General features: G+C 37.9%; 1 protein-coding gene across 1 annotated transcript; it reads right to left on the bottom strand.

The window, feature by feature from the left end:
- Positions 1–213: 213 nt before the first annotated feature.
- LOC139729165 (uncharacterized) lies at positions 214–24,741 on the bottom strand. The gene is made up of 18 exons (XM_071640095.1): positions 24,361–24,741; positions 20,956–21,267; positions 20,167–20,249; positions 19,059–19,179; positions 15,842–15,916; positions 15,063–15,225; positions 10,229–10,302; positions 9,467–9,550; positions 8,572–8,642; positions 7,896–7,973; positions 6,953–7,013; positions 6,122–6,212; positions 5,360–5,619; positions 4,912–5,118; positions 3,327–3,642; positions 2,418–2,545; positions 1,512–1,646; positions 214–390 (listed from the first exon to the last, which is right to left on the bottom strand). The coding sequence occupies exons 1-18, from the start codon at positions 24,739–24,741 to the stop codon at positions 214–216; spliced, it is 2,817 nt and encodes a 938-aa protein (XP_071496196.1).
- Between the last annotated feature and the right edge of the window lie 989 nt (positions 24,742–25,730).

Here is a 25,730-nt window from a genome sequence, read left to right on the forward strand (position 1 = left end):
CCTCACGCAAAATCAGTGTGTGCGACTTTATGTTCGTTTTGAGGTGCACGGTCACAATAAGCTGGTAAATACACAAACAAATAAAATTAATGAATTATCAATAGATTAATTACTTGAATATTGAATGATTGATTGTCGGATACATTCATTAAAAAAACTACGATGGCTGAATGAATTAGTAAAAATACACACAAAGTCAGTTAATTAAACGTTTCATGTGTAAGTGTCCAATATAACGGCTGGTCGCTGTATACGAGGATCAGCTAGACGTTTCCGCATTCGTTTGAACCTCTGAGCCGTGGCCTTGAGGGTGGCGTCGCGATGATCCTTCCATGTGAGTTTCTCCTTCAGGTCCTTGGTAAGAGTCTCCTCGTCTGGGTACGGTCGGAGCTGAACCAAATGAGATATGATTTGATTTGATTTGATTTGATTTGATTCATTGGCTCCTGTATTATCACTGTACATGCACATACACAGTGTCGGATCCAGGGGGAGCGCACTGCCCCCCATATTTTCCGTTGAAGCAAAAGAAATAAAAATAAAAAAAAAAATGGGGGGGGGGGGGTGCGCGTTTAATTTTGTAAAGGCGCCCCTCTTTACGGAAAACCTGGATCCGCCCCTGATACATGATACATGTACTTGTATATATACAAATGTACATGTACATTTTTGGTGCCATACATAAGTAAACATAAGCTGTTAACATTTTTTTTTTGTTCATTGCCTTTACACAATATACGGCAAAACGAATCAGGAATACAATTGATAATACAGTGGGGCTACAGCATGGAGATAGGGAAAGAGATGTTTCATTTTGGGAGCGGGAGGGTGAAGGAAGGGGGTTGATGGGTTGAGAGCGGTATACCCCATAGGAAGGGTACGATTTCTTTAACTCTGGATTTTTTTATGCCCCTGTTTAACATCTTGCAGGACAAAGATGACTTTTTGTAACAACAACAATACAGAGATTCCCAAAATACAGAGTACAAGGCCATGAGACGATCGGGTAAATTTTACAGTCTAGTTTCATATAACCACACCATGCATGCTCATGAAGAACATGCGTTGATACGTGTGTGTGTGTGTGTGTACATCGCATAATATATATATATATATATATATATATATATGTATATATATATATATATATATATACATGTATATATATATATATATATATATATAGAGAGAGAGAGAGAGAGAGAGAGAGATAAGACAAAGTGAATTCTAAATAGGTGACTATAGTTGATTTCTCAAGTGAAATACGATTTGTAATTAGGAAGGAAGGAACGTCAGGAATGTGTTTATGATGCTACTTTCAACAACAGCATCTTCGAAGTAAAAAGCGTTTAACTTTGTTCTGGCATGACAAATCAGTGTCAGTGTATACCTAATATATATGGACATGTGCACATTGGTATAAATGACCTTTTTTCTATCTGCGCGTGCGCAAAGTGAACTACAACGATCTGGCTTAATAGATACTTGGTGGAGAAAGTCCCAGGTCTTACCGATTCGGTGATACCCCAGATGGCTTTGTCGTCTGCGTGCTTCTTGTAGAACTTCTTCTTGACCATAATGCACTCGGCTCCATTGCTGACCAGACTTAGACTTGGCTGCGCGCCGAATGCGAGATCCAGGACGCCCTGCCAAGTGAAAGGTGAAAGGTTAATCCTGGTCCTAATAAGACGAATTCAATCATTGTGCATCTTAAAATTAATGATTCTTGCCTTAAGTTGTTTCTACTGCAACTGCTTGACAAATTAACCTTCATCGACGTAAATTAATACCGATTATTCAGTGCTTTGGTGGGTAGTAGTCATTATAAAAGTCATGCGCATGCGTACTCGGTGAGATTCGAACCAACGGCCTTCTGACTTCTGTGATGCTTTTGATCCCTTGTAGCAGCAGGTTCTGCGTATTCATTCAAATTGAAATGTTTTTTTTTTTTATTGCGTCGAGATGCTTTTGAAGCAGAATACCCTTCTTCCAAATACGCATAGAACACCTGTCTATGCGTGTATATATATATATATATATATATATATATATATATAATGTGTGTGTGTGTGTGTGTGTGTGTGTGTGTTTATCAAGGTTATGGCGTTTATTTACCATACTGTGATAAAATAATCGTGTCCATGCATATGTACACAAATTATTAGGCTAATTAACAAATCGAAACAATGATTGACATTAATAACAACAAGTGATGCCACATCACCTACAACGTTAATGATAAGCGAGAAATGTTGATCATATTTATAAGCTGAGTATGATCGTGAAGAAATGTCCAAACCACGACAAGAATGAAAAGTAGATATCGCAAAACAGCGAAACAAATCTCAAACCAGAGAAAAAAAAATCGGTGCGGCCGAGGGGTTATAAAGGTGAAATGTGACAACAGATGAACTTACGAAGACGCCTCCTTTCTCTATCGTGTCGATCATGACGAACTTGTAGTCAGGGTCGATCGGAATTCGCTTCTTCTCTTCCTCGTCCTCCTCGTCGTCATCGTCCATTCCGTTTGCACCAATGTCCGCCTCTCCTCGCTGTATTTCGTCGTCTGCAGGTTTAGATCCAAGTGACAGTGAGAATAATGGGAATTTAATTTAATATCATCTTTTTGAGATATTCAAGGTGAAACACACTTCGTAGTAATGTATATTTGACTATGACGATGAAAAAATGATACGAAATATAAATATATATATATATATATATATATACATATATGTATAGATAATATAAAAAATATAAACATATTCCCCTGCCACAGCTTTAGCTCATCTACTCCACAAAACAATGAAATTATCGCTCCACTGCGCTCATTTTTAGTCAATACAATAGCGTTCTAACGAATCAGTGTTCAAAGAGAGTATTAACAAAAGATAAAGAACTAAAGTTAAATTTAGGATGACAAAACGTTGTTTTCAAATTCGATTTTGATGTTACGTCTACCGTTCCGTTCTTGTGACGTTTTTCTGTTTATCAGTCTCATCTTGAACATTGTGTGAAATTGCAATTCGACGGCTAAATAACAATTACAGTTAGTTATGGTACACAATCCTTCATAAATCGGGAATGAAAGAATAACAATTGGCATTTCTTTCTTGTATCGGAGCAAAAGTGATATGCGAAAATTCACGCTAGAGACAGTCATAAATTAAACATTTCTTTTCAAAAGCAAACTAGGCATACGGGACATTCTGAAACAAACTTCATAACTTTGGAGTACCACTCCATGACGTTATAGTCATGTGACCACATAGCTGTACAGCGACACGCAGATAACACTTTCTGGATCCGATCCACACCTTGTTCACCGATAGCCTCCGTAAGATCGGTCATGCCACTGTCTTGCGTGACGCTTGCTCTTTCAGCCTCGCCCCCGTCCCTCGGCGCCACCCTGTCCTTACACCTCAGATTCTCCCTACGCACGACCATACTGTCTTTTCGTGTGAGACTCTTCAATTTCGAATGCTGTTCCTCCTGCGACACGCTGTTTTGTTGCGCTATGGTGTCTTTTTGGGAGGCGCTCTGGGAATGCTCAGCACTCTCCTTTGAGAGCTCTCGTATTAAGTTGCTTGGTTCCCGAAACAGATGAGCTCGACTCTTCTTCTTGTGTGTCATGAAAGGCCCCTACACATAAGACATTGTGATGCAATAAAAATAAGTGTCAGTAAATTGGAGACAAAAAAAAAACAAAAACAGCGATGTCTTATTGTTGGAAAAACTGTTAACGTTAGTATTACATGTTATTGTTTGTAACCTGTAACCTGTTCCAGTACTGAAGCATAACGAAATTGGCCAAAATATTTTGTTCAACAGTATCAATATTGCCTAAAATCTCGACACCAAAGTATTAGAAAATAAGGTCATGCACACAACTGGCTTGTGATTTGGAAGGACGCATGCAAATTCAAATAAAGTTTGTCTGAAGATGGCCTTCACTATAAGGGAGAGGAAAACTCCAAAGTCCGTTTCAACCATTGGGTCGTTGAGGTAAGAGGAATGAAAGTATTTCTTTAAAAAAATCGTCATGCTTTTCAACCATCTTGAGAAAAATTACAGGGAGATCCTTAAGTTTTGTTTGTTTTTTTATTGTTCCATATTCCACATTTCAACAAATACATAAAACATAGACATCACGATACAAAAGCCTGGATGAATTGTCACGTACAGCTTATAAGACAATAAAACATGTGAAATATGAGGAATCTACATAGAAGCATTGCTTGTAGGGTGTAGATTCCCAGATGCGGATGTGAGATTATTTCTTACTTGGGTATGTAATTAAAGGAAAGACAATTTCTGAATTGGAGAAATATAAACGCCAAAAAGTAAAAAGAAAAAGAAAAAAGAAAACAATGAAAACAATGTCCGCGGCACAGACTTCTTGAGTGTTGCGTGATCACCCGAGCGAGGTACAAGTCAGATGCAGTGTACAATAGCAGAGATACCAAATGTGTACAAAGGAAGTTCAGGAGATAATACAGAAATCACGAGCGAGGCACATGTTACATAATCGATAATGTCAGTAATGTGAAGTATGAACAGAGAATATCGAGGAGGATTGAAGAATAGCTATAGATATGAATTCAGAAAAACTAGTTTAAGTTTATGTTTAAATGAATAAAGAGACTGAGATTGGATTATTTTATTTATTTATTTATTTATTTATTTATTATCATATTTCAAGGGGAAAAAGATCAAACAAGAATTTCAATTGTCTATGCATAAATGGAAATACTCTTTGCTTCATGTTTTTAAGTAAGTGAATGAAAATTATCTTGGCATAATTTCAACGGTTTGCATGTTGCAGCGTCGCCCGAAAGAAGCGTTGTATTTTAGTTTCTTGCAACCCCGCACAAGCAACTTTGATCTAGCCGTATAGAGCAGCAAGCTCACCTTTGCGAAGTCAACGTTGGGGGCATCCTTCACTGCGCCGCCGGGTGCAGTCTCGGAAGTGTCCATGATTTCGTCGGTGCCATCGACCCCCTGTGTTCCCCTTCCTCCTTCTGAGTCCTGTCCCTCCACTTCCATCGCGTCTTCCTCTTTAGGTTCCGCCTTGACGGCTCCCCCATCTTTTGGTAGCTCTTCAGATCTGCTTGTATTCTGGGAGGGGGGGTTAAGTAATAAAGATATTTTGATATACAGGTGTATAGTTCACCACTAGTAATTTTGCCACGGGAAAAGGAATTATACTGAACGGAGAGAAAAAAAAAGATCGAAACGGAGGGATTTAACCCGTTTAGGACGGTTTTATTTGCTTCAACACGCGTTTTCATAGACACCTGCCCAAGTATACTCGGGACTCGTCCTCAACGGGTGGACGGAGAGGGGGTAAAGGCATTACCTTGAGGCTATCTTCATATCGTTTGTAGAACTCGGCGGCAAGAGGATTGTTGCCACCGCGGTAGTCGACGACGACGTCGGACTCCTCGAAGGGGTCGTCGTGGAGGTCGATCTTCAGGAGCTGGGTGGGCTTCTTGATGTACTGCTTCCACTTGTTGTTCCGCAGCGACTTGGTGCGCCTGCGCTGCAGCTCCCGCAGCTTTCGCTGCAACATATCCTGGTGGCTTTCCGCTGGGTTGAAATCTTTCCTGTACCTCGTAGCTGACAGACGGAGAGTCAACAAATTACTTATACAATATTTGTGTGTTTATGTGTGGGTGTGTTTATGTATGAGTAAAATTTTACATTCGTTCGCTATTAATATGGAATTTAATCAAGCAATATATGATACAATTTCACAAGTATGGGCGGTAATGCTGCATGATTCAATTACTGTAGCGCCACGAGCAGCGAAAGGTGGACCTGTGCGCTATATACAACTGGCCACTATCATGACTATCATTATCATTGGTGTAATAACTTTGACATGTGAAATACAAATGTATATGCATATATGCAATCAATCAATGTATATGATATACATATATTCGTTAAAATTGCACTAAACAAAATAGACGAGAAAAGAGTTTGAGGAAGGAGAACAGACACAAACACATTTGGACATGTCATCAACGTGTCATCAACGTGTCATCAACGTGTCATCAACATGTCATCAACATGTCATCAACAAACCATCAAAAGAGGAAGAAAGTCAAAATCTTACTTGGCACAGAGATCCTCTTCTTCTTGACTGCCGGGGTGACTTCCGGTATCGTTCTCGGATCAACTAATTTCTTCAGCACGGAACAACTTCCCTGATGGCGAAAAAAAAAAGTTATGTGCCAAAATCCTTTTCTAATTAGGGGGTTAACAAACAGGTTGACAACCATGCACAAAGTAACAGCTTCAAGTTCAATTTTGCTTTGCAAAGATCTCTCCACTGCATAGTCAGTCTTAAATAATTATAACTTGCCATGAAACCTTGGAGGGCAACAGTATTCGTGATCAAACATATATTTTTAACATCATTACACTGCCGATCAAACGACTGGAGGACACATCTAATACAAGGAACAGAAAATTCTCTCGTCATTTTTTTTTTAAATTATTGCTTTAAAGTCATTCAGTAAATTGATTTTAATTCAGATTTAGGTGCAAAGAATTCAATGCTGACAACCCGTCTTTGAGCTAAATCAACGACAACAATAACAACACCGACAGCGACGACGTTTCCATCGTGTTAAAGGCCTTGTTTCGGACCCAGGCATAAACTCGAGGTGTAATGGCAGTAGGGGGGGGGGGTAATTGTCCTGATACGCTCAATTTAAGTGTCTTTAACCCTTTCTGTACCAGGGACAGTGTGTACAGTGCTATGGGATTTTTTTTTTTCTGTGCCAATAAACACTCACAGCACACGAAAGGTTAACACATGATATTATTGTGAACCCAAGGTATATTGCAGTAATCTCTAAGATATCTAATTGCTTTTATTTTCTTGTATATAACAATGCACATCCTCTCAAGAAAGCTTGATTCTATTTGAAACAATACTTACCGATTTCACGATTATGATCCATTCGGAATCATTGCTGTCTTCTACGATGGTTTTACCGTGCCTGTGAGTATAATAAAACGCAATGATGGAATCAACAAGGAAAGACGGAAATTTTCGACTGCTGCGAACAACCTATGCGTATCTCGCATTCTTCACATGAGGGCGCCGTTAACAGTTCCGCAACAGTTCAGCATGAGAGACGTTTACTTTTCAAGCCAGTGGCTTATTAGTTGAGAGTAAGGAGTTTGGAAAGGAAGAAACGAGCCTTGCCTCACGTCCCGACTTCTCTTAAGACAAAACGGACCCAAACTGGAGAATAAAACAATGAAGCATCCAAATCTGTATGTCTGACATAAAATGCCGTCAGTTGTATAAACAAAGTTCGACACCCGGTATATGGCGTCTTGCTTTGCCTGTAACTTGCTCCCAAAGCAGTGAAATCTGACATCTCAATCTTTGCCTTTGTTATCCTTCTTTTGTCTTGGCTACTTCAAGTGTGATATGTGTTGATTTATGTTTTCGATCTTCTTTGAAAAAGAAAACTGTTTTCATCAATCCCCCTCAATAAGCCCATGCGCCCCATAGGCCCCTATACTTGTCAAAATTTCAGTGTTTGTGTTATTCGTTATGTCACTTTTCTCGTATAAAAAAATTGTAATTAGTTATCATTCTTCTAATAAACTTTTATTCACACAACTTCATGAAAAAAAGGCTTACCGTCCTATGTTGTTGTTTTTTTTATATTTCAATGCGCCGTTAATCATTTCTACACAGATTAAAACAACAAAACAAAACAAAGAGTATCACTGATGTATATTCGTGGTTCTCAATAGAAACAGGAGTTTTCTTTTCTGGCATAACAGACATGAATGAAACTCTATTGATAAAATATTCAAAATTTTGTCTTTCAATCAGAGTCATCTCTTTGGATGATGAGACTTACACGAAGAACTGGAACTTGGTTTGTTTGTGGTTGTTTTTCAACAGCTGCACAGGCCAGTGCTTGAAAATACACACAGAACTGAGCAGGGAAAGGGAACGAAAGACAAGAACAGGATGACATGGTTTCTTTTCCTAACTACATCGAATAGGAAAAAAAAGTAAGTTCTCTTGTTGTGTATTCATATAAAATGGGCATCACAGGGAAAAATAAAAGTAACATCGACAATATGGAAATATATTTCGGGGAACCTGATTGGTCTTTTACTCTTAGCCAATAGGTGGTCCGAATTTTAGGAGGAAAGTATAAAGAATGAATTTAAAATAGCCCAGCGATATCTAACTCTTTAACATCGAAGAAAAAATTGTAACCGATCAAAATAAAGAAATAAGCAAACAAAAAACAGAAAGGAAGAATACAATTCTAGACTAAATGCCGAACATGCTGGTTAACAAAACAGAATGGTTGTGCAAGTAAGACGTTTCGTGTTTACTACATCACGAAAAGTGTAAATATGCATTGGGTAGTACTAAGAGTTATCTCGGAAAAATTATATTCAATGAATATCGTTAGTTGTTTACGGTGACAAACTCCAATTATCAGATATTCAGATTTATCATCTGATTATCAGATTCATTGGTAAGGTAGGACATTGTTTGAATTTTTTCCTCCAACTTACTTGATGAAATTGTCCTTTCCAGGACTGCTAAAGTTGTCCATTCCACCGGCGAGGAAGATTCGGCAGTAATCCTGTAATTAGAAACATGCATTCAGAGAATGAAAAACTAATTGTATAAAATGCTATTTACACTATTTGCATTGTGTTGTCAATATGATGATGCATCTACGAGCCTTTATTTTCTCATTCAAAGCTTCTTCTTTTTTTTTTACAATGACGTCAAATAGGATGAACTGAATTAAACTTAGTGTAAATCGACAAACTATTTCGATTCTATAACCTGATTCGTTACAGTTATTATCTCATCATCCTTACCAATCTTTGTGTATAGGCTACACAGAATACTATGATGATCGTCTTAAGAGGGTTATCATTCAGTTTTTAATAATTTCTGCCCCTGAAATTTCCGTTTGAGAGCGAAAAGAGTCGATGATCAGTACAATGACGAAAGCCATGCATTAGTAACACCATTGTTTTAAGCCTCTGTCTTATTGGTTACTTTTTTTTTCAATGGAGAGGGGATGCTGATCCATAAATTGGCAGGGTATTGTGATATCCGACTGACTGGTGTTACAAAACGTTCAACCTGTATCTTAAGTAGAGGTCGTAGTGATAGTCTTTCCTTCGTATTTTCTGCGGTTTATTGTTTGTTGGGGGAGGAGTGGTTCTTCAGAGTGTGATTAAGATTAAGTGGCCAGTAAAGAGTGAAGAAGAAATATGAACATCAATAAAAGAATATAGATATCGTCCAGTTTAACGTCACTATCTACACTCAATGACTGCATATTTTCATCTATCAGGTTTTTTATCTCTATGATGTAAGTGTTTTTATGACACTTCGGACACATCAAAGGTTTTCTTTTTTTCTTCTTTCAGTAGATTCAGCTGAACTTACCTCAGGAGAGAGGCACATGAGTTGTATGGTCTCCTTGGATATTATGGTGTACGCGTGTCGCCCTTGGTTTGCGATTGCCTGCTCCTGTGGTATGAAAAACATTATTTTTATCAACATCATTTTGAGACAAAGGGTATCATACTACCTACTTGCAAGATCAAGAGGTAGATAAATAAAGAGATATACATCAATACCTAAACATGCATGTTGTAGACTGACAATGAAATATAATAATATGGTCTTATTTACCCAGGGTAGGCGCTTCAGTGTTGCTACTGTTCTACCAGAGGACCCTGATATCATTATTACCCTAGCGTAACCATTTATGCACCAGGGTCGAGAGGGACATAATGGGTAAAACTTATTGTCCAAGGACGTCAGCATTGGGCGGGATTCGAATTCGGATTCTCCGATCGGGAGTCGAGAGTCTCATCCACTAGGCCACAGCGCCCCTACTATATCATGATTCGAGTTTGGGGGATATATATCAATATATGTGAATTTTCTGACGAATATCCAAGTCTTGACATCAGCATTCTTTACTTGAAACAAGGATGATAATAAAAGCAAAAACACAGTCAAACGTTTGAATCTTTCTTGGTGTTATGTATTGCGCACTGCCGGTACTTTTGTACCGAGTATACCGGGATCATAATTGTGTAAAAAACACTGCTTTAAAATTTTGCTGATCCTCATGCACTCAAACACACACATACACAAAATGTAACATGCTGTGATTACTTTATTAACATCCGGACTCACCCCGAACATATCTCCTTTGTTCAGTGACGTCACGGGTCTCCCCGGGATCGTAGGATCTCCCTCCAGGTGTAATGCTGAATATGATTAACCAATCAGAGTGAGTTAAGCAGTTATAACCAATTTGCATATTAGGGGTTTTTCCCATATTCACATCCAAAATCCATGTACATTGATATTTGTCAAAGACTCGCTTTTTATGTGAGTCATTTTCTCCCTCATCGCTCTCAATTGCACCTTCTAACACAGACATTATACTCAAAAGTTACATTTTTTTAATTAAAAATACCTATTAAGACTTTAGTGTATGACATACATACACGCAATTATATGACGAGCTACATGTTGTCAGAATTCAAGAGATGTCCTTTAGAGCCCAGGTAAGCAATACACTGTAGCAATGCTGTTCTTTCAAACTGGTGTAATACACCTTTAAAACTTTGACAGATCACCGCAGCGCTCTTCACAGTGGTCTGTAAAATCGACATATTGCGCTGCATTCTTCGCAAGTGTTAACTGCACAAGAGGACTTTGTGATACTAGCCGGGTTCACACGTACAAATTAGCGGGATGACGATCGCGATGCTCATCCCGAGTTTTTTTGCGAGCGTCCACACGTACCAAATTAGCGGGATAGCGATCGCGATCGGTATCCCGCTAATTTAGCGAGCGTCCACACGTACCGAATTATCCCGCTAATTGCCGATAGAGATAACAGCAAAGCCTGCAAACTGGGTCACACAGCGCCCTTCTCTATCACTGCCTGCGCGCACTTACCTTTGTCCATTGTCTTTTACGCGTCAGTGGTGTGGTTCGCGCGCTGTTGTTATTGTTCTCCAAAGAGGTGAAGGACCTCTTCGCAGAGGCCTCGCTGTTGTGATGTGCGCATTGCATGATGGGATGTAAAAACTCGAGATTGTAATCCCGACCGTTCACACGTACCAGCGCGGGGCCAATTATCCCGCTAATTGACGAACCAGCGCAAGATTTCTTGGGATTAGCATCGCGATGCTTATCCCGCTAATTTTCGGGTTTTTTCTGTCCACACGTGCAAAAAACTCGGGATGACGATCGCGATGCAAATCTCGAGATTTGTATCCCGCTAATTGGTGTACGTGTGAACCCGGCTACTGTCACAGGTAGTTTTTTCCCAACAGCAATATTTTGAAATACTTGTTTATACTTTGTGTAGAAATACTTTCAAGTGCTATACGTCAAAATAAACAAATTAGAGGTATAGAAATTGATGGGCATGCAGTAAACATAGTACAATATGCAGATGATACCACTTTGGTTTTGGCTGATTTAGAATCCGCAAAGGAAGCGTTTGGTATAATTGAAGATTTTGCTTTTTTTTTCAGGTCTTAGAATTAATAAAAGCAAAACGAATGCTATGTGGTTGGGATCAAAAAGAAATTGTAAACTTAAACCTCTTGATATTAATTTGCCATCTGAACCATTTCGGGTATTGGGCATATTATTGTCTTCCGATATGGAACAGATGATATCATTAAATTTTGAGAAATGTTTAGTAGATGTGAAAGTTATACTTAATGTTTGGAGAAAAAGGAATTTGAGTTTGATAGGGAAAATACAAATAATAAAAACATTTGCTATATCAAAATTTGTTTATTGTGGGTCCGTTTTGCCAATACCAGGTCATATACTGAAACAATTAGAGAGTGTTATTAAAGATTTTGTATGGAATGGGAAAAATAGATATGTTAAAAAATTAACCCTAATTGGTTCGTATGAACAAGATGGTTTAAATATGATACATATCCCTTCCTTTTTCAATGCATTGAAGGTAAAATGGATTTCAAGGTTTTTGAATGAAAGTAGCTCTCTGTGGTCAGTTATCTTTAGATATTTCATGAAGAAATTTGGAGGTCATTTTATTTTATTTTGCAACATGTCCAAAAAGAGTTGCAAAACAATGGGCCAGTGCCCAAGTTTTTACAGGGATATACTGAGTGCCTATTTTGATTTTCGACTTTTAGATTTAAAACATACAGAAAAAAGTGAGATTATTGTATGGAATAATGAATATGTTAGAGTAAATGGTAGAACGGTGTTTTTTGCAGAATTTTTTAGGGCTGGTTTATGGTATATTTCAGATCTGTTTGATGGAGAAGGCAGATTGATAGATTTCAACACATGGGTGAGGAGGGGAGTTGAAAAGCAAATGTATTTGAAATGGTGCTCGATTGTTTCTGCTATTCCAAAAGAATTGAAGTTGAGATGCCTTTCCAATCGGGAAACAATACTAGCCTTAAAACTCAGTTGTGTTTTTAAGGGCAATGAAGTAGACTTTGAGAAGCTAACAACGCAGATTATTAATTGTATTTTGAAAGGCAAACATTTTGAGACTCCAACATCGGAAATCTACTGGAGTAATAAATATGCGATAGATGATATTACATGGAAGCTTATATACAAAATGCCTTTTGTGTGTTTAGTTGATACTAAGAGCAGAACATTTCAGTATAAAATTAATACAAGAACACTTCTTTTGAACAAAAGATTACACAAAATGAAAATTGTTGACTCTGAATTGTGTACCTTTTGTAAGCAAGTGGAGGAAACGCCAGAACATATATTCGCTGAATGTCAACATGCATGTGATTTTTGGGAAGAGTTTTTGAAATGGTGGCATACAAAGTTTGACATAAATCTACAATTGAAGGAAGAAGAGATCTTGTTCGGTGTATTTGGTGGAAGCCAGCATAGGCCCCTTTTGAATCACTGTGTAGTTATAGCCAAACAGATGATATATGTATGTAGACATTTGGGTATTTTGCCAACATTTAAACTGTTCTGGTCAAAGTTAAAAATTATATATATGACTGAGAGGCAAATTGGTTTTCAAAATAGACAACTAAGTAAATTTGAAAGGAAGTGGATAAATCTGCATGCCTCCTTGATATGACATTCTGGCCGTTACTTTTCTGTGGTACATGTATGAGATATTGATAGCATAATTCAATATGTTATCTATGCGAAATTTAAATAAGTGCAAGCTTGTGTGCACCTGCTAATTTTTCCTCTTTTTTGTCTGTTTTTGGTTTTTGGTATGTATAATTATGTACGATGGTTATTATTGTTTTTGTGAAAGGATGGAAATAAAAAAAATGAAAGATAAAAAAAAATATTTTGAAATTTGGAAAATAAGTATTAAAAATAATGTAGTATTTGAAATTTGTAAAAGAAAGTTTACGTATAATTTTGACGGGAAGATGTTGCCAAGAGAAAATGCTTTTGCTATAATTGTGTTTGAAAAAGAAACAAAAAATAAGTAGCTTAGTGGAAATGTATTGACTCCACTCAGAGAGGGAGACAGGTAGTATTACGTAATTGCCTCCAGGCAAGGCGAATGTCAGGGATACTTTGAATGCCAAGACCCGCCCGAAGCTACAGGTTGTATCGCTACAGTGTAGGAGAGAGTCACTCTTCATTTTGGCAGCAGAGAGTCAAGTTGTGTTCGGAGGAGCCAACAGGCTATGGCCCTCGAGTTCGAGTATTGTTAATTTTGGGAGGAGTTGTGAGCCCACAATGGTGGTGAGTTGAATAGTCTTTCTATCAGTTTTACAGTCAGCGCTTAAGCAAGTGATAGCATTATTTTGCACTTTGAGAATATCATCTGAATGTCAGAAAATCTGAGGAAGTTGAAATAGGTGTGTGTCAGAAATAGAAGAATAAGTGAATTTAATTTTTAATAACTATGGTTGTGATAGAATCCGAAGAAAGTCTATCAGTAAATGTTATTTTACAGAGATATTTGATATTCAGGATATCTGTATACTGATGTGGAACGGATAATTGATATAGGGATTTTTGTCAGGGTAAGTGATAACTTATCCAGCGGTAAATTGACTTTGCCATAGGCTAATTTATGGCAAATGTATATGAGATTTATGAAGCATGGATTGAAAATGTGGAGTTATTATATATATGGAATTTGGGTACGATTTTCAGCTAGTGGAAATTTGTTCCAATTTCTTAAGGGTTTTATCCCGAGTTCATACTCCTACCCCGAGTTCCTGTGCCGCACCTACTCCGAGCCGAGTTCGTGCTTCACTTCGAGTCGCACTACATAATATTGAGTTCGTACTCCACATCGCAAAGAAGGAAGGGTCAACTTGTTTTAATGCCATGGTGCCGTCAACGCAGCGTTGATAAGCCGAGCACCACAGTATCTACCCACACTGGGGATGCAGCCTGCATGCTGCCTCCTGAACGCCGGATGTTTCGTTTGGGCCGCCGTCAACGCACGAGCTGCCATCCTACGAGCCGCCATCACACGAGCCGTCATCGCGCGAGCCGTCATCGCACGAGCCGTCATCGCACGAGTCGCCAATCGCGGTTACGCCGCTTCAATGATGTTATAACGCAGTCAACTATAATCGCTGAATGGACTGGACTTCAGTTGTCGATTAATACAGGGAAGTGCACTTACATTCTTTGGAACTTATGAGATAATTAAATTTTCGAAAATTGATGTCAATGTGATGATAATGCAGTTGCAATGGCAACCCTTTAATTGTGATACAGAATTTAGTTATAATAAATGTAATTTTGTGATAATTCAACTGGCTATGTCATAGCTCTCTTCCATTGGTCGTGACAGATACATTGTAAGACAATGACACAGCCTTTCATGAGTAGCGTCATTAATTTTGCCAAGGATGGTTTCAAATCTGATGAACAAAATCAGCCAAACATGGCAACGACTATAGGATACATACATAACTGAAATATTTTCAGTGAAAACACTGTTACAAATCTTTTCTTTAAAAATTGTTATTTGAGAGGTTGTCGGCAGTCTGCTTCATCTTACCAGAGCCACCGAGAATGACGTAGAAGGCCTGCGGCCGCCTCCCGTAGCGGATGATGACGCGTCCCGTAGGGTACTCTTCGTACCAACAGGAGGACACCAAGCCACGCTGCTTGTCGATTGGATATTGCGTGACATTCTTCATCTGCTGCAGCTCTACCATCACCTGAGGGGAGGAATAAAAGAAAACAAAAAGAATTGTTAGATGTTAAGAGAATACACGATATCTATCAGACTGACATCCCTAGAACTCTGACTTCATACATCCTGTCATCTACAAAATATTTCTATTGCCCATAAATATTTCTATCGCCCATCAAGTTTCTCCCTGCCAGCGCGAAGTAACACATTTCGTTTGAGCCTACTTAACAGGCCTGTTCATGATTGCCGTCAAGAGCTGAATACCTTAATGTTGGACAAAAAGTTTGAAATTGGATTATTTAACAAAGAAAAAGAAAAAGAAAATGGAAGTAATATGAATCGCGCCTGTGGATGCACAGAACACGAATGATACGAAAAGTGCTACTGACAGTGTATTTATACATTACTTAGTATTCACTTTAAGGATGAAAACACGCTGAAAGAAGAGTACAACATAATCTTTCTGGTAGCAAAGCAACATCCCTTGGCCACATCGCTAAGCATCTAAACTTGAGCAGTCCTTATTAATACTGTATGACGATGTTCACTATTTTCTTCATATTTGTTTTTCCCAAGTAAAATTTATTCAAACTGATGAATATCCTTGGTAAGAGTTATTGTGTGACTGAGAATCAACTCACATGATGTATGTCCTTGGCTGTTCGTTTTCCGGACGGCTTCTGGAGAATTTTCTTGCTCTCTTTCGAAATCCTTTGCTGAAAGATTTAAAACACAAAAACCTCTGTTAACCATTTCGCAATCCCCATTCTAAAGTGCCGCTGACAGCTTATCATAAAACAAATCGATGTTGGCTTTAAAATCATCCCTTTCCCCATTTGGGAGGACCCTTCCCTTCCCTTCTAAACGATCACGAACAATAATAGAAATCCTGTATTAAGGTACTAACTGCATGCGCAGAACAGCCATGTTTATTCACTTCTATTCATGAATCTCTCTTTTTGTCTCTTTGTACACACACAAGCGTCTTCACACAAATTTACACATATACACACATACGCATGTACCCACACATACAGTTATACATAATCATCTGTGTAGTCTAATTATACTGACTTCTGTAGTACAATTTCTTGAATTTTTATGTATGATCACGAAAATAGCGCCAAAGCATTGTTATTTTGTTGTTTAACTTTCTCACTAAAAGCAGAATTAAAAGTAAGAATTTAGAGTAGGTTGACAACAAGTCAAGCCTTATTGAGATCAGATGCGTATCTCATTCATTCTACCCTTTTTTATGTTCCATATATACCAACTATTAACCATAGTAACTTATCAATACCTTGCTCTTAGGTATTGGCACTCCCTCTCTTAGAATGATCGCAGCTTCTTTCACTGTGAATATTTATTGCCGTCATCACCAGCATAACAATCATCACCACCATCATCCTCATCCTCACTGTTATCATCCCGTATCACCAAATTGTTATTACAAACACAGTTGTTATAAAAATAATAACAAAGTCGTTATCAGTATTGAGTATTCTCGAATTTCTTATTGGTTGATTTCTAGAGATTTAACCATTAATCAAGCAATGTGAGCTCTCAGAGCAACGATGAGTTGCATTTGACTATAAGATGATGGAAGCTATAGACGATGCCACAAAAACTGTTACTTTCCTCTTCAGGTCTTGCGTGTAAAAATGACAGGCCACGTAAGCGTGTTACGTTGTCACCATCTCAACCGTTATAGATGTTACTCATGGACGAGCATACAATAAAACCTAACATTTGTTACAAGACCAGACGACTTGTGTCTGTCGTCTTTCCGAGGTTCACAACGTTAGACGGATCATTTACCGTTAAAATATGTCAGAGTTAGTGACAATTTAGGGGATCAGGATGGGGGAGTTAGGAGGGTACAGGTATTACAAAACAGACAGGAGAGTTTACAGCGCTCTTACACTGTTACTTCTCTCGTATACCTTGTAACAAACGAATTAGTTTGCAGGCATCCCGTATGAATCATAAAACTTCAGCTTTTTATCACAAAATACAAAATTAAACTTTAAAGCTAGAAATCGGTATCAAACATTATATTTGTCGTATGTATTTTTATTGTATAATGAGTTAGCCAAGGTAATAGCGACGTATTTGTCTATGTGTATTTCTAAGGTGTATATCTATGTTCGGATGCATACATATAAGTATACTTAAGTACATATATCATTCATTCCTTTAACATTTGAATGAAGAAAGCGCAAGACCTTAAAAAATAAAGAAAGATGAAACCGTAATCAAAGAAGCCAGCCTTTAGAAATCGTAATTTATCAATAGCGGTAAGAGTGTGATAATAAACTAACAAGAAAAGGCAGTTCTCCTCGAGTTACAAAAAGTAAGCAGTAAAGCAGGAAAGCATTGAACACAATATAATTGGCTAACCATCTCTGGATCCAAAACAAACAAACAGTAGCAGTTAGTTAGTAAGTAAATTCCATTAACCGTAACCACTGTTCTTTAGTAACCAATGTCACTCGAAGTTATTACGGTCCAAAATAAAAGCAATGTGGTAAAAACTTACGCAGTATAACATTTGGTAGAAGGGCGTCATGTGCTTTTGCAAATACTAAAAAGCAAGGGGGAATGTGTGCCGGAAATACAGGAAGACATAAGCATGAAAATAAAGGTGTGCCAAGAAAATGATACGGAATATAGAGACGCTAAGGTATGAACGTGGTAAAATAAAAAATGACATAGCCGTGTTTCCTTCACCATCATCCGCATTATGCACTCAGTATCGCATTTGGGGCGTGATTAAATGGAATAATGCAAATTGACAAAACAAATAAAGAACAATAAAGCTGTTTTGTTTTGCCTTGAATCGATCCATTGACGTAGTTTACTATATACTCTTATCTTGATAATGTCTATTGAAATTACTTTTAATCAAACAAGCGAATAAATTTTCACAATTTCTGTGCTTTGACGTTACAAAGTCAACAATTACTTTGAACTCTGTCTGTATTATTTGCTGCTCAAGCTATATTGATGAAATAGATTTGAACGAGCATAAGCGTGAAAATGTCAATCATTCTCGTCAGCCATAATAATTGTAAAAAGAAAATAATATAATACACACAGATCATAAAAATTAAAGTAAATCTTTATCGTTTGTCACTACTTTGACATTCAATCCGCGTTAAAGCTTATAACATGTCTGTGACAACTGGTTACTTAATAAATATAATTTCAATCTACATGAGCTTTTGTTCTGTTACAATAGTTGTACCATGTATACAGTACTATAAATAAAAAACAACATCAAAACATCCAAAACTTTCATGGAGATATAAACACACTGGTGATCTCTTCTACGTGTTTTGCTGAAGTGACGGTGGGAATGTAAAACATTCGTATAGATACAAAATATATCAGCCCGATGTTTCGAAATAGCGCGCTATTTTCTGACTTGGGAAATTAAAAAATATCTCGAGCTTGGATTTTTATCGGGCTGATGTGAAAACGCCTATAGATAAGACGAACTGAGTTATGTAAATATATGAAGACGTGTATGAATTATTCATGACAATACAGACAGATGAATGGGTAGTACGATAGAAGCGTGATAAGTCAGCTTTGCATATATAGCGAGATAACAAGCGGGCTAAATAGACAGAATGTTGCATGTGGACAACAACGTGGAGAGACTACAGGAAAATGTAACGCTAGTGAATCTAGTGCATGCATGGTTTATACGCATCCCAATGATTGGGCCAAAATAAACTAGCAGGAAAAGCCGAAGGGGAAAATGTGAAAACATAATCCTCATAATATAAAGGAATCTCCGCCGGTGCAGTTTGATATCAACGATAATAATTGGGGAAATTCCCCAAGACTCACCGATTTCTGAGCTCTGAACTGTGTGACGTCATAGAGGAGGTCTCCTCGAATCTTGTAATGATCACTGGCCCGAGCTGCGTCGATGTCGCTGAACAACGACACCATACGAGCATCACTCTCCCTGGAAACAACATAAAGTAGTCAAAATCTAATCAAAGCAAATCAAATCAAATCAAAATGTAAATGAATTAATCAAGAAGAGCAGCAGCGTTTTACATACTTTGTTTTCAAGGTGTAGCGGTTTGTCCTAAAACATTGTCTTACTCGGAACTATTTAAAAAGAATATCGTCAACAAACCTACCGTTACTTATGAGAGTAATCGTCAAGGGATATTAACAACCTACACCTCCGCATCTACACCGAGAACGAAATATATGTTACAACAAACTTTAACAAGTTTAGTAATATTGTTATCAAGCAAAAATAAATGCATTTGATTTTTCATATGAACACTCAAAAGATTTAAAAAAATCAATAGATTTGAGACAGAGATCATATCTTTACAAATAAACCTGCGTCAGAACAATAGCAATGAAAATTGATTTTACATGAACACTCAAAAGAAAATAATCAATAGATTTGAGAAAAACATCATAACAAATGAAAATGCGTTCGAACAATAGCAATGAATACTAATTTCATATGAACACTCAAAAGAAAAAAATCAATAGATTTGAGACAGTGATCATACCATTACAAATAAAACTGCGTCCGAACAATAACAATAGATATCAATTTTATATGAACACTCAAAAGAAAAAAAAATCAATAGATTTGGTACAGAGATCATACCTTTACAAGTGAAATTGCGTTCGAACAATAACAATGAATATTACAAAGCATTTCCCATACCCGCTGGAAAAAAAGAATAAGCCCTAATACGGAAAAAGAAATTATAGAGGAGACTAGATTACATCTCAATTAGGTAATGCAATAGAACTGGTAGTCCAATGTTTAAAAATCTTTAAGCCCACAAAAAAGAAAGAAGAAACTCGTCATAATATATGATTAGACTGGAGATACCAACTCTCTATTACAAATAAAAAGAACGTAAAATATTCAAATAATCGAACACAATTGACCCACATGAACGTGATCTAAACTTACTGAAAAATGTATGTTTTGCTCAATCTGAGCAAATAGATGATGAGCTTTACGACCGTCGGGAATCGCCCTAACGTTTTCTTTACCTGTAGGAAGAAAGGAATGAGAGTTGCGTTACTATGTGAGTTTACAGAAAAATTCTCTAATCTCGTTCATGTATACAATCCTCGTTTGGACAGCTCCTCTCACGCTTGACAGTCAAAATTACCCTCTCTCATGCTTGTCCGTTCTATTATCAACGTAGTATAGTATAGAAGTCAATAAACTTAATGTCATACTCATCTAACATAAAACATGGCTCAAGGTGAATACCTTCAATATATTGATAGCGACCTAAAAAAAGGAACTGTTCATATTTCTCTGCAAGACCGTTTGAAACAAGTTAACGCGTGCCATTTTTGGAAATCTTTATGTAGAATAGGGAACATGATAACTGCTCAAGTGGAATCGGGACAGACAAATAGATTGAAGTCTTTACAGCGACAACGTTCACTATCAAATATATTGAAGGTGTCAAATCAACTTGAATTACAGCAATCACACAAACACGTGTTGCAGAAGACTTACAGTTTGGGCGTGGCATATCCCCCACTCTCATTGCAACAAGGAATTCCATGATACCTGTTTGCAGCATCGCCATTTTCATTGAGAGGCAAAGATGACCAATGAAACACAATAAAGAATGTACTAGTAAAAGCTAGGAATATTTGCAAAAATTTCATACTGCTGCTATAACTGCAAAAGAAGATCTTATGAGTACAGTACGAAACAGTCTCTTTTAATAGAATAGACACTAGCCTTCGATTGGACTTTGTCGGCCTTGCGATTTGCCCCTGCTTTCTTGACCGGTAAGTGACCGGCAAACCCCAACCGTCTTCCACGGGCAAGAGCTCTTCTTGTCCCGATGAACTCCTGCCATTTCCCCATGGTTCGCAGGGCATTTTCCTTCGTCTTCGCCTCTTCCTGGGCGTCGTCGTCGTCGTTGTCGTCGTCGTCGTTATCGTCGCCGTTGTTGGTGACGTCGCCAATCCCTGTTTTGGGCATTTTCGTGGAGGTTTTCGCCTTTGCTCGTCTTTTGGCTTCTTTCTCTACGGCAACAGCACGCTGAGCGATGAAAAAAAAACAAAAAACAAAACAAAACAAAACATGGAATTAATAGTTCAGTCACGATTCTAATAAATAATTTTAAAAAGTATTTCATACCATATCCGAGGCTTTTCGAAAGTATCATTTTTTTCTTAGATTGACATGGGAAATATTTGACATTGACTGTATACTGCGCTTTTCAGGCCAAACGTTTCTTCTCTAAAGTACAGCTCGGATATGCAGGGAACAGCAAAAGTATTTTCTCGTGTCAAAATACCAAACCAAACCAAAAAGTGCAATGCAAAGTCCAATTGACCTAAGTAGAAAAAGGCAAACCAAAAAGAGAGAATGATGGCACATGAAAGAAGAAAATCATAACTGAAAAAGAAGCCATCATAATATGATTAGATAGACGAGATAATTATGATGTCATATCCATAATTCTCTCATTATCTTATAACCTACATGTACAGAAATATCTTACATGTTCTATCTTACATAGTTTGGCAACTACAATTTTTTTCCTCTTTCTTTTTACTCCTCTGAGTTTAATAGTCACTATTGCAATGAAGTGATGCAATTCATTTTCTTTTTCGTATCATTTCGAAATAACCAAATTTAGCGAAACTTTGCAAACGGATAAATGGAAGACCTATGGAAAGTCAACATCTCTCCGTTTCCTGATTAGTATAAAGAAATATATGCTTGCTACCAATATCAGTTTCTAGAAATCATGTGAAATTCTAAAATTCTGTAACTTTCTCGTATGTCTGATTCTGACGAAGCTTCCATACCATTCTGTCTGTTATGATCTTATAATCTAGCTATCGAAATCAACCGAAAGATGGAGTGGACACGCACTTTAGACTTAACTCCCATCGTGCAATTCTCGCAATTTGTGAAAGAAACACTCCTGTACCATTATATATCTCACAATAATTGCGCAGGAATCGTGTAAGGTGCTTGCAGATATGTGCGGACAGTGATTGATACATGCCAAACTGTGAAAATGATTGAATAATTATGATATGAGATGGAAAATCAATATTGCAATCTACAATTTGTAAATTGAAACTTAGTATTCCTTCTTGGTAATTCATTGGCAGAAAATGTATCATCGGTTGTATGAGAAGAGTTAGTTCGAAGTTTGTTTCAACGCTCTTTGGTGAGCTCAAGGGAGAGAACATTTCCAATATGTAAACAATGCATATTTCTCTTGAACTGATAATCACTCAAACTCTTATCAAAACTCTTGTCCGAGTGGAGGTTTTCAAAGCTACCGAGAAACATGCCAACGTTGTACGAAAGTGAAGATATTTATGCTAAAATGATAATACATTGCGTGAGATTATCGTGAAATGAAAATCATACCGAGATAATGTATTCTCCTTCACCGTGCAAAGATGGAAAATTTGAATTTCGAATTTTATGGCAAATGTAGATGTTTGGTAAGTTGCTTAACACAAAATTTTTGATCCAACTGATTATTATTTTCCAAACAACTTAACAGATATAGTCAAAACTAAATCGTCAGGGAAGAAAAAAAAGTATGTGTACGCCAATACTCAGTAAAAGGGTGAATTTGTCTCTTACACCAATCAAACGCAGGAATATAAAAGGTGTGATGTAGACAATCTAGAGTAAAACGGATGATAATGATATACTCATACATTATTCAATGTGCGTATTTGTGGTGATAAGAAATATGAACGGTGATCAAGGAGTATAAGCAAAAAGTGATCACAGTTTAATGGGAGACAATGGATCGGAGAACATGAATACAAAAAGCACCAATCACAACATCATGATTGCACGGCTCACATCAACTGCAAATAAATAAGTGGTCTGGGTGCAACCGTTGTTTGTTTGATCGAGATACCTGCTTGAGGGGATAAGTCGAAGCCAAAGACCATGAATTGTTTCTTGTCTTCGATTCCAACATGTCTTGAAGGTGAGAACCACTCTGTGAATAATTGCATAAGAGGCATCGGCACATAGTTTTCTTAAACATTTGTAATAGACAATGGACATCTCTCGAGCGGGGTGTTTTCTCTTTTTTTTTCAATATAAATGCAACATAATTCGTCTTTGTTTGTTTTCAATCATAAGGTTTTGCTTATTTTTGTTTCTCCTCCGCGCCCGATGCACTACAAAGTCCGCTGTCCTCGACGGTGCTTTGTATTGTGGTCAAGACCCGGCGTCTGACGCCCTACGACCTCAATAAAAGATACTCTTTAGCACTGTCTCGTGAAATGTAAGAGCTTGCATTTTAGAGGGGAAACTGAGACCTGGAACTGAATAACAGGTAAGAAGTTGCCCTTCCCTGCCAGAAGAAATACATTGTAGTAAAGAACCCTCCCCCTCCTCCTTCCCCCCCCCCCCCAAAAAAAAATACACCCAACACGCACACGAATGCACACACACACACACACACGCACACACATAATACACATACACATATACGAAGCAGGAGAAAACAATACAACTCCAAGAGCTTTTATGCCAACTAAAGGGCAAGTAGTTTTACGATGCAAGAATAAACCCACATATCATGGAAACAAATCGCACATCACCTCAAATGCTACCTCGAAGTTATAAGAATATTTTTTATTGCATTTGCCAGTTCCAAACAAACAAAACAAACAAACAAACACACAAACAAGTAACCAGAGGTCTAATATGAATTGTTACAAATCTTCTTTTTTCGTTAATGTTTTGGAATGTGTTCATTTGTTTATCATATATGACTATCATGGGAAAACAAATTAAAGTGACTTAATTCATGTCCATGCTTGTCTTTTTTTTTTTTCGTATTAGGCTATTTGGGTGAAATTCAGGCTCAAAAAGTAAGCACATCTCATGAAGCCTTGAAGTAGCAAACTAGTTTAATGAGTTACTAGCCTTGTTATGGTTTTGTTGATTAACATGAATATATTTCTTCTTTTTTTTTAAACTTTTTTGATTTCGTCGAATCATTTTTATGATATTTTCCCCTTCAGTGAAGAGGTATACTGTGAAGTAAAAACAGCCGAAGGTAAAACAATAGTAATAATTATAAGTAATTAACAACCGGCCGATTCCAGAGGGGAGAATTAAAAACTTGATGCTTACCTCGTGCAGACGTGTGCGGACATCGTTCGGTCTTTTCACGGGTCGCTGGCTGAGCTCCATCATGGCGATCACGTCTCGGAGCTTCGCCCTCCTCTTCGTCTCTGCGTCGGGCTCCTCGTCCCCGTCGGGCATCGACATCGTCAGACGAGGGGATACGATCGGAAAACCGGCGGCGGCTTGTCTCACCGACGTGTCGCCGAGGCTGATGCGGTGACGGCTCATTCGAGCGGGTCGCTGACCAACGCGAACCAGCCTGGGGATGTCCGCTCTCGACGTCGTCGTCGTCTCGTTCGTAGGGACAGTCCTGATCATCTTGCCCTTTCGGCGGTTCGAGGCCTGGTTTCCATGGAAACCACCGCGTGGCAGATCCGCGGCCATCATGGTTGCTGGTGACACGCTCTGAGTCTACTATATTACCATCTGGTACGCGCTGTGAAAAAATTTACAGGAAGCACAAACTTTTCCTCAAAATGGAATAAGGGAAATTGTGGTCATGATCTTTAGGAAAACAGAAATAGAGAGACGAACAGATTGAGACATATACTTAGTATATAGATCTATATATATATTTAAAGACAGACAAGGAAGAGACGTCAAGACAACGAGAGAGAGAGAGAAAAGCATGTGAGAAAGAGAAAGGAAGATAGGGAGAGAGGAGTACATTGCCATAACAATGAAAGACAGCCGTGCTCCACCGATAAAAATCGACTTGTTGATTTAGTGAGAGAAGGTCGCAGTCACAGCAAAGCCATATTTGCTCAGTGTTAAATTTCACTGAATAATGATTTGCAATAACAGCCCTTCGGCAACACACACACGCATGCTCACACACACACACACACACACACACACACACACACACACACACAAACACACACACACACAAACACACACAAACACACATACACACAAAATCACTCAACAGATTGAGGTTTTAATCGTTGTTTATCTAACTCCTCACAACTGACGGCATGGCAGGTTATTGCCGTCATTGACCAAACGCGCTTCTTGCGATGAACAGTTACAATGTACGCTACGTTGGTAATTGTATAAATACTTTGAAAAGGTGCAAAAAACAAACAAACAAAGGTCCTACGTTCAAAGTGCGTAAAAACATCTGGCCTCGGTGACTTGATGAGTAAAAAGAGTAAGTATATACAAACACACATAACAGTGAGAGTGTATTGATTAAACTCACTGTACAGATTGAAAGTAAGAGGGTTAAGAAATTCCGCCCTTACACATTTTCCCCCTGAGAACAGTGATATCGGTCACAGTCATAAACAAACAAATCATGTGAAGTCATTTGTCATTGTCCTGTCCACAAATTTTCACCAAATTTTCTTCTTTTTTTTTTAAACATGAAGTTC

This window comes from Diadema antillarum, unplaced genomic scaffold, assembly GCF_040938485.1.
Source record: "Diadema antillarum isolate AM-2024a unplaced genomic scaffold, OU_Dant_1.0 seq00000221_RagTag, whole genome shotgun sequence".
NCBI classification, from domain to species: Eukaryota; Metazoa; Echinodermata; class Echinoidea; order Diadematoida; family Diadematidae; genus Diadema; species Diadema antillarum.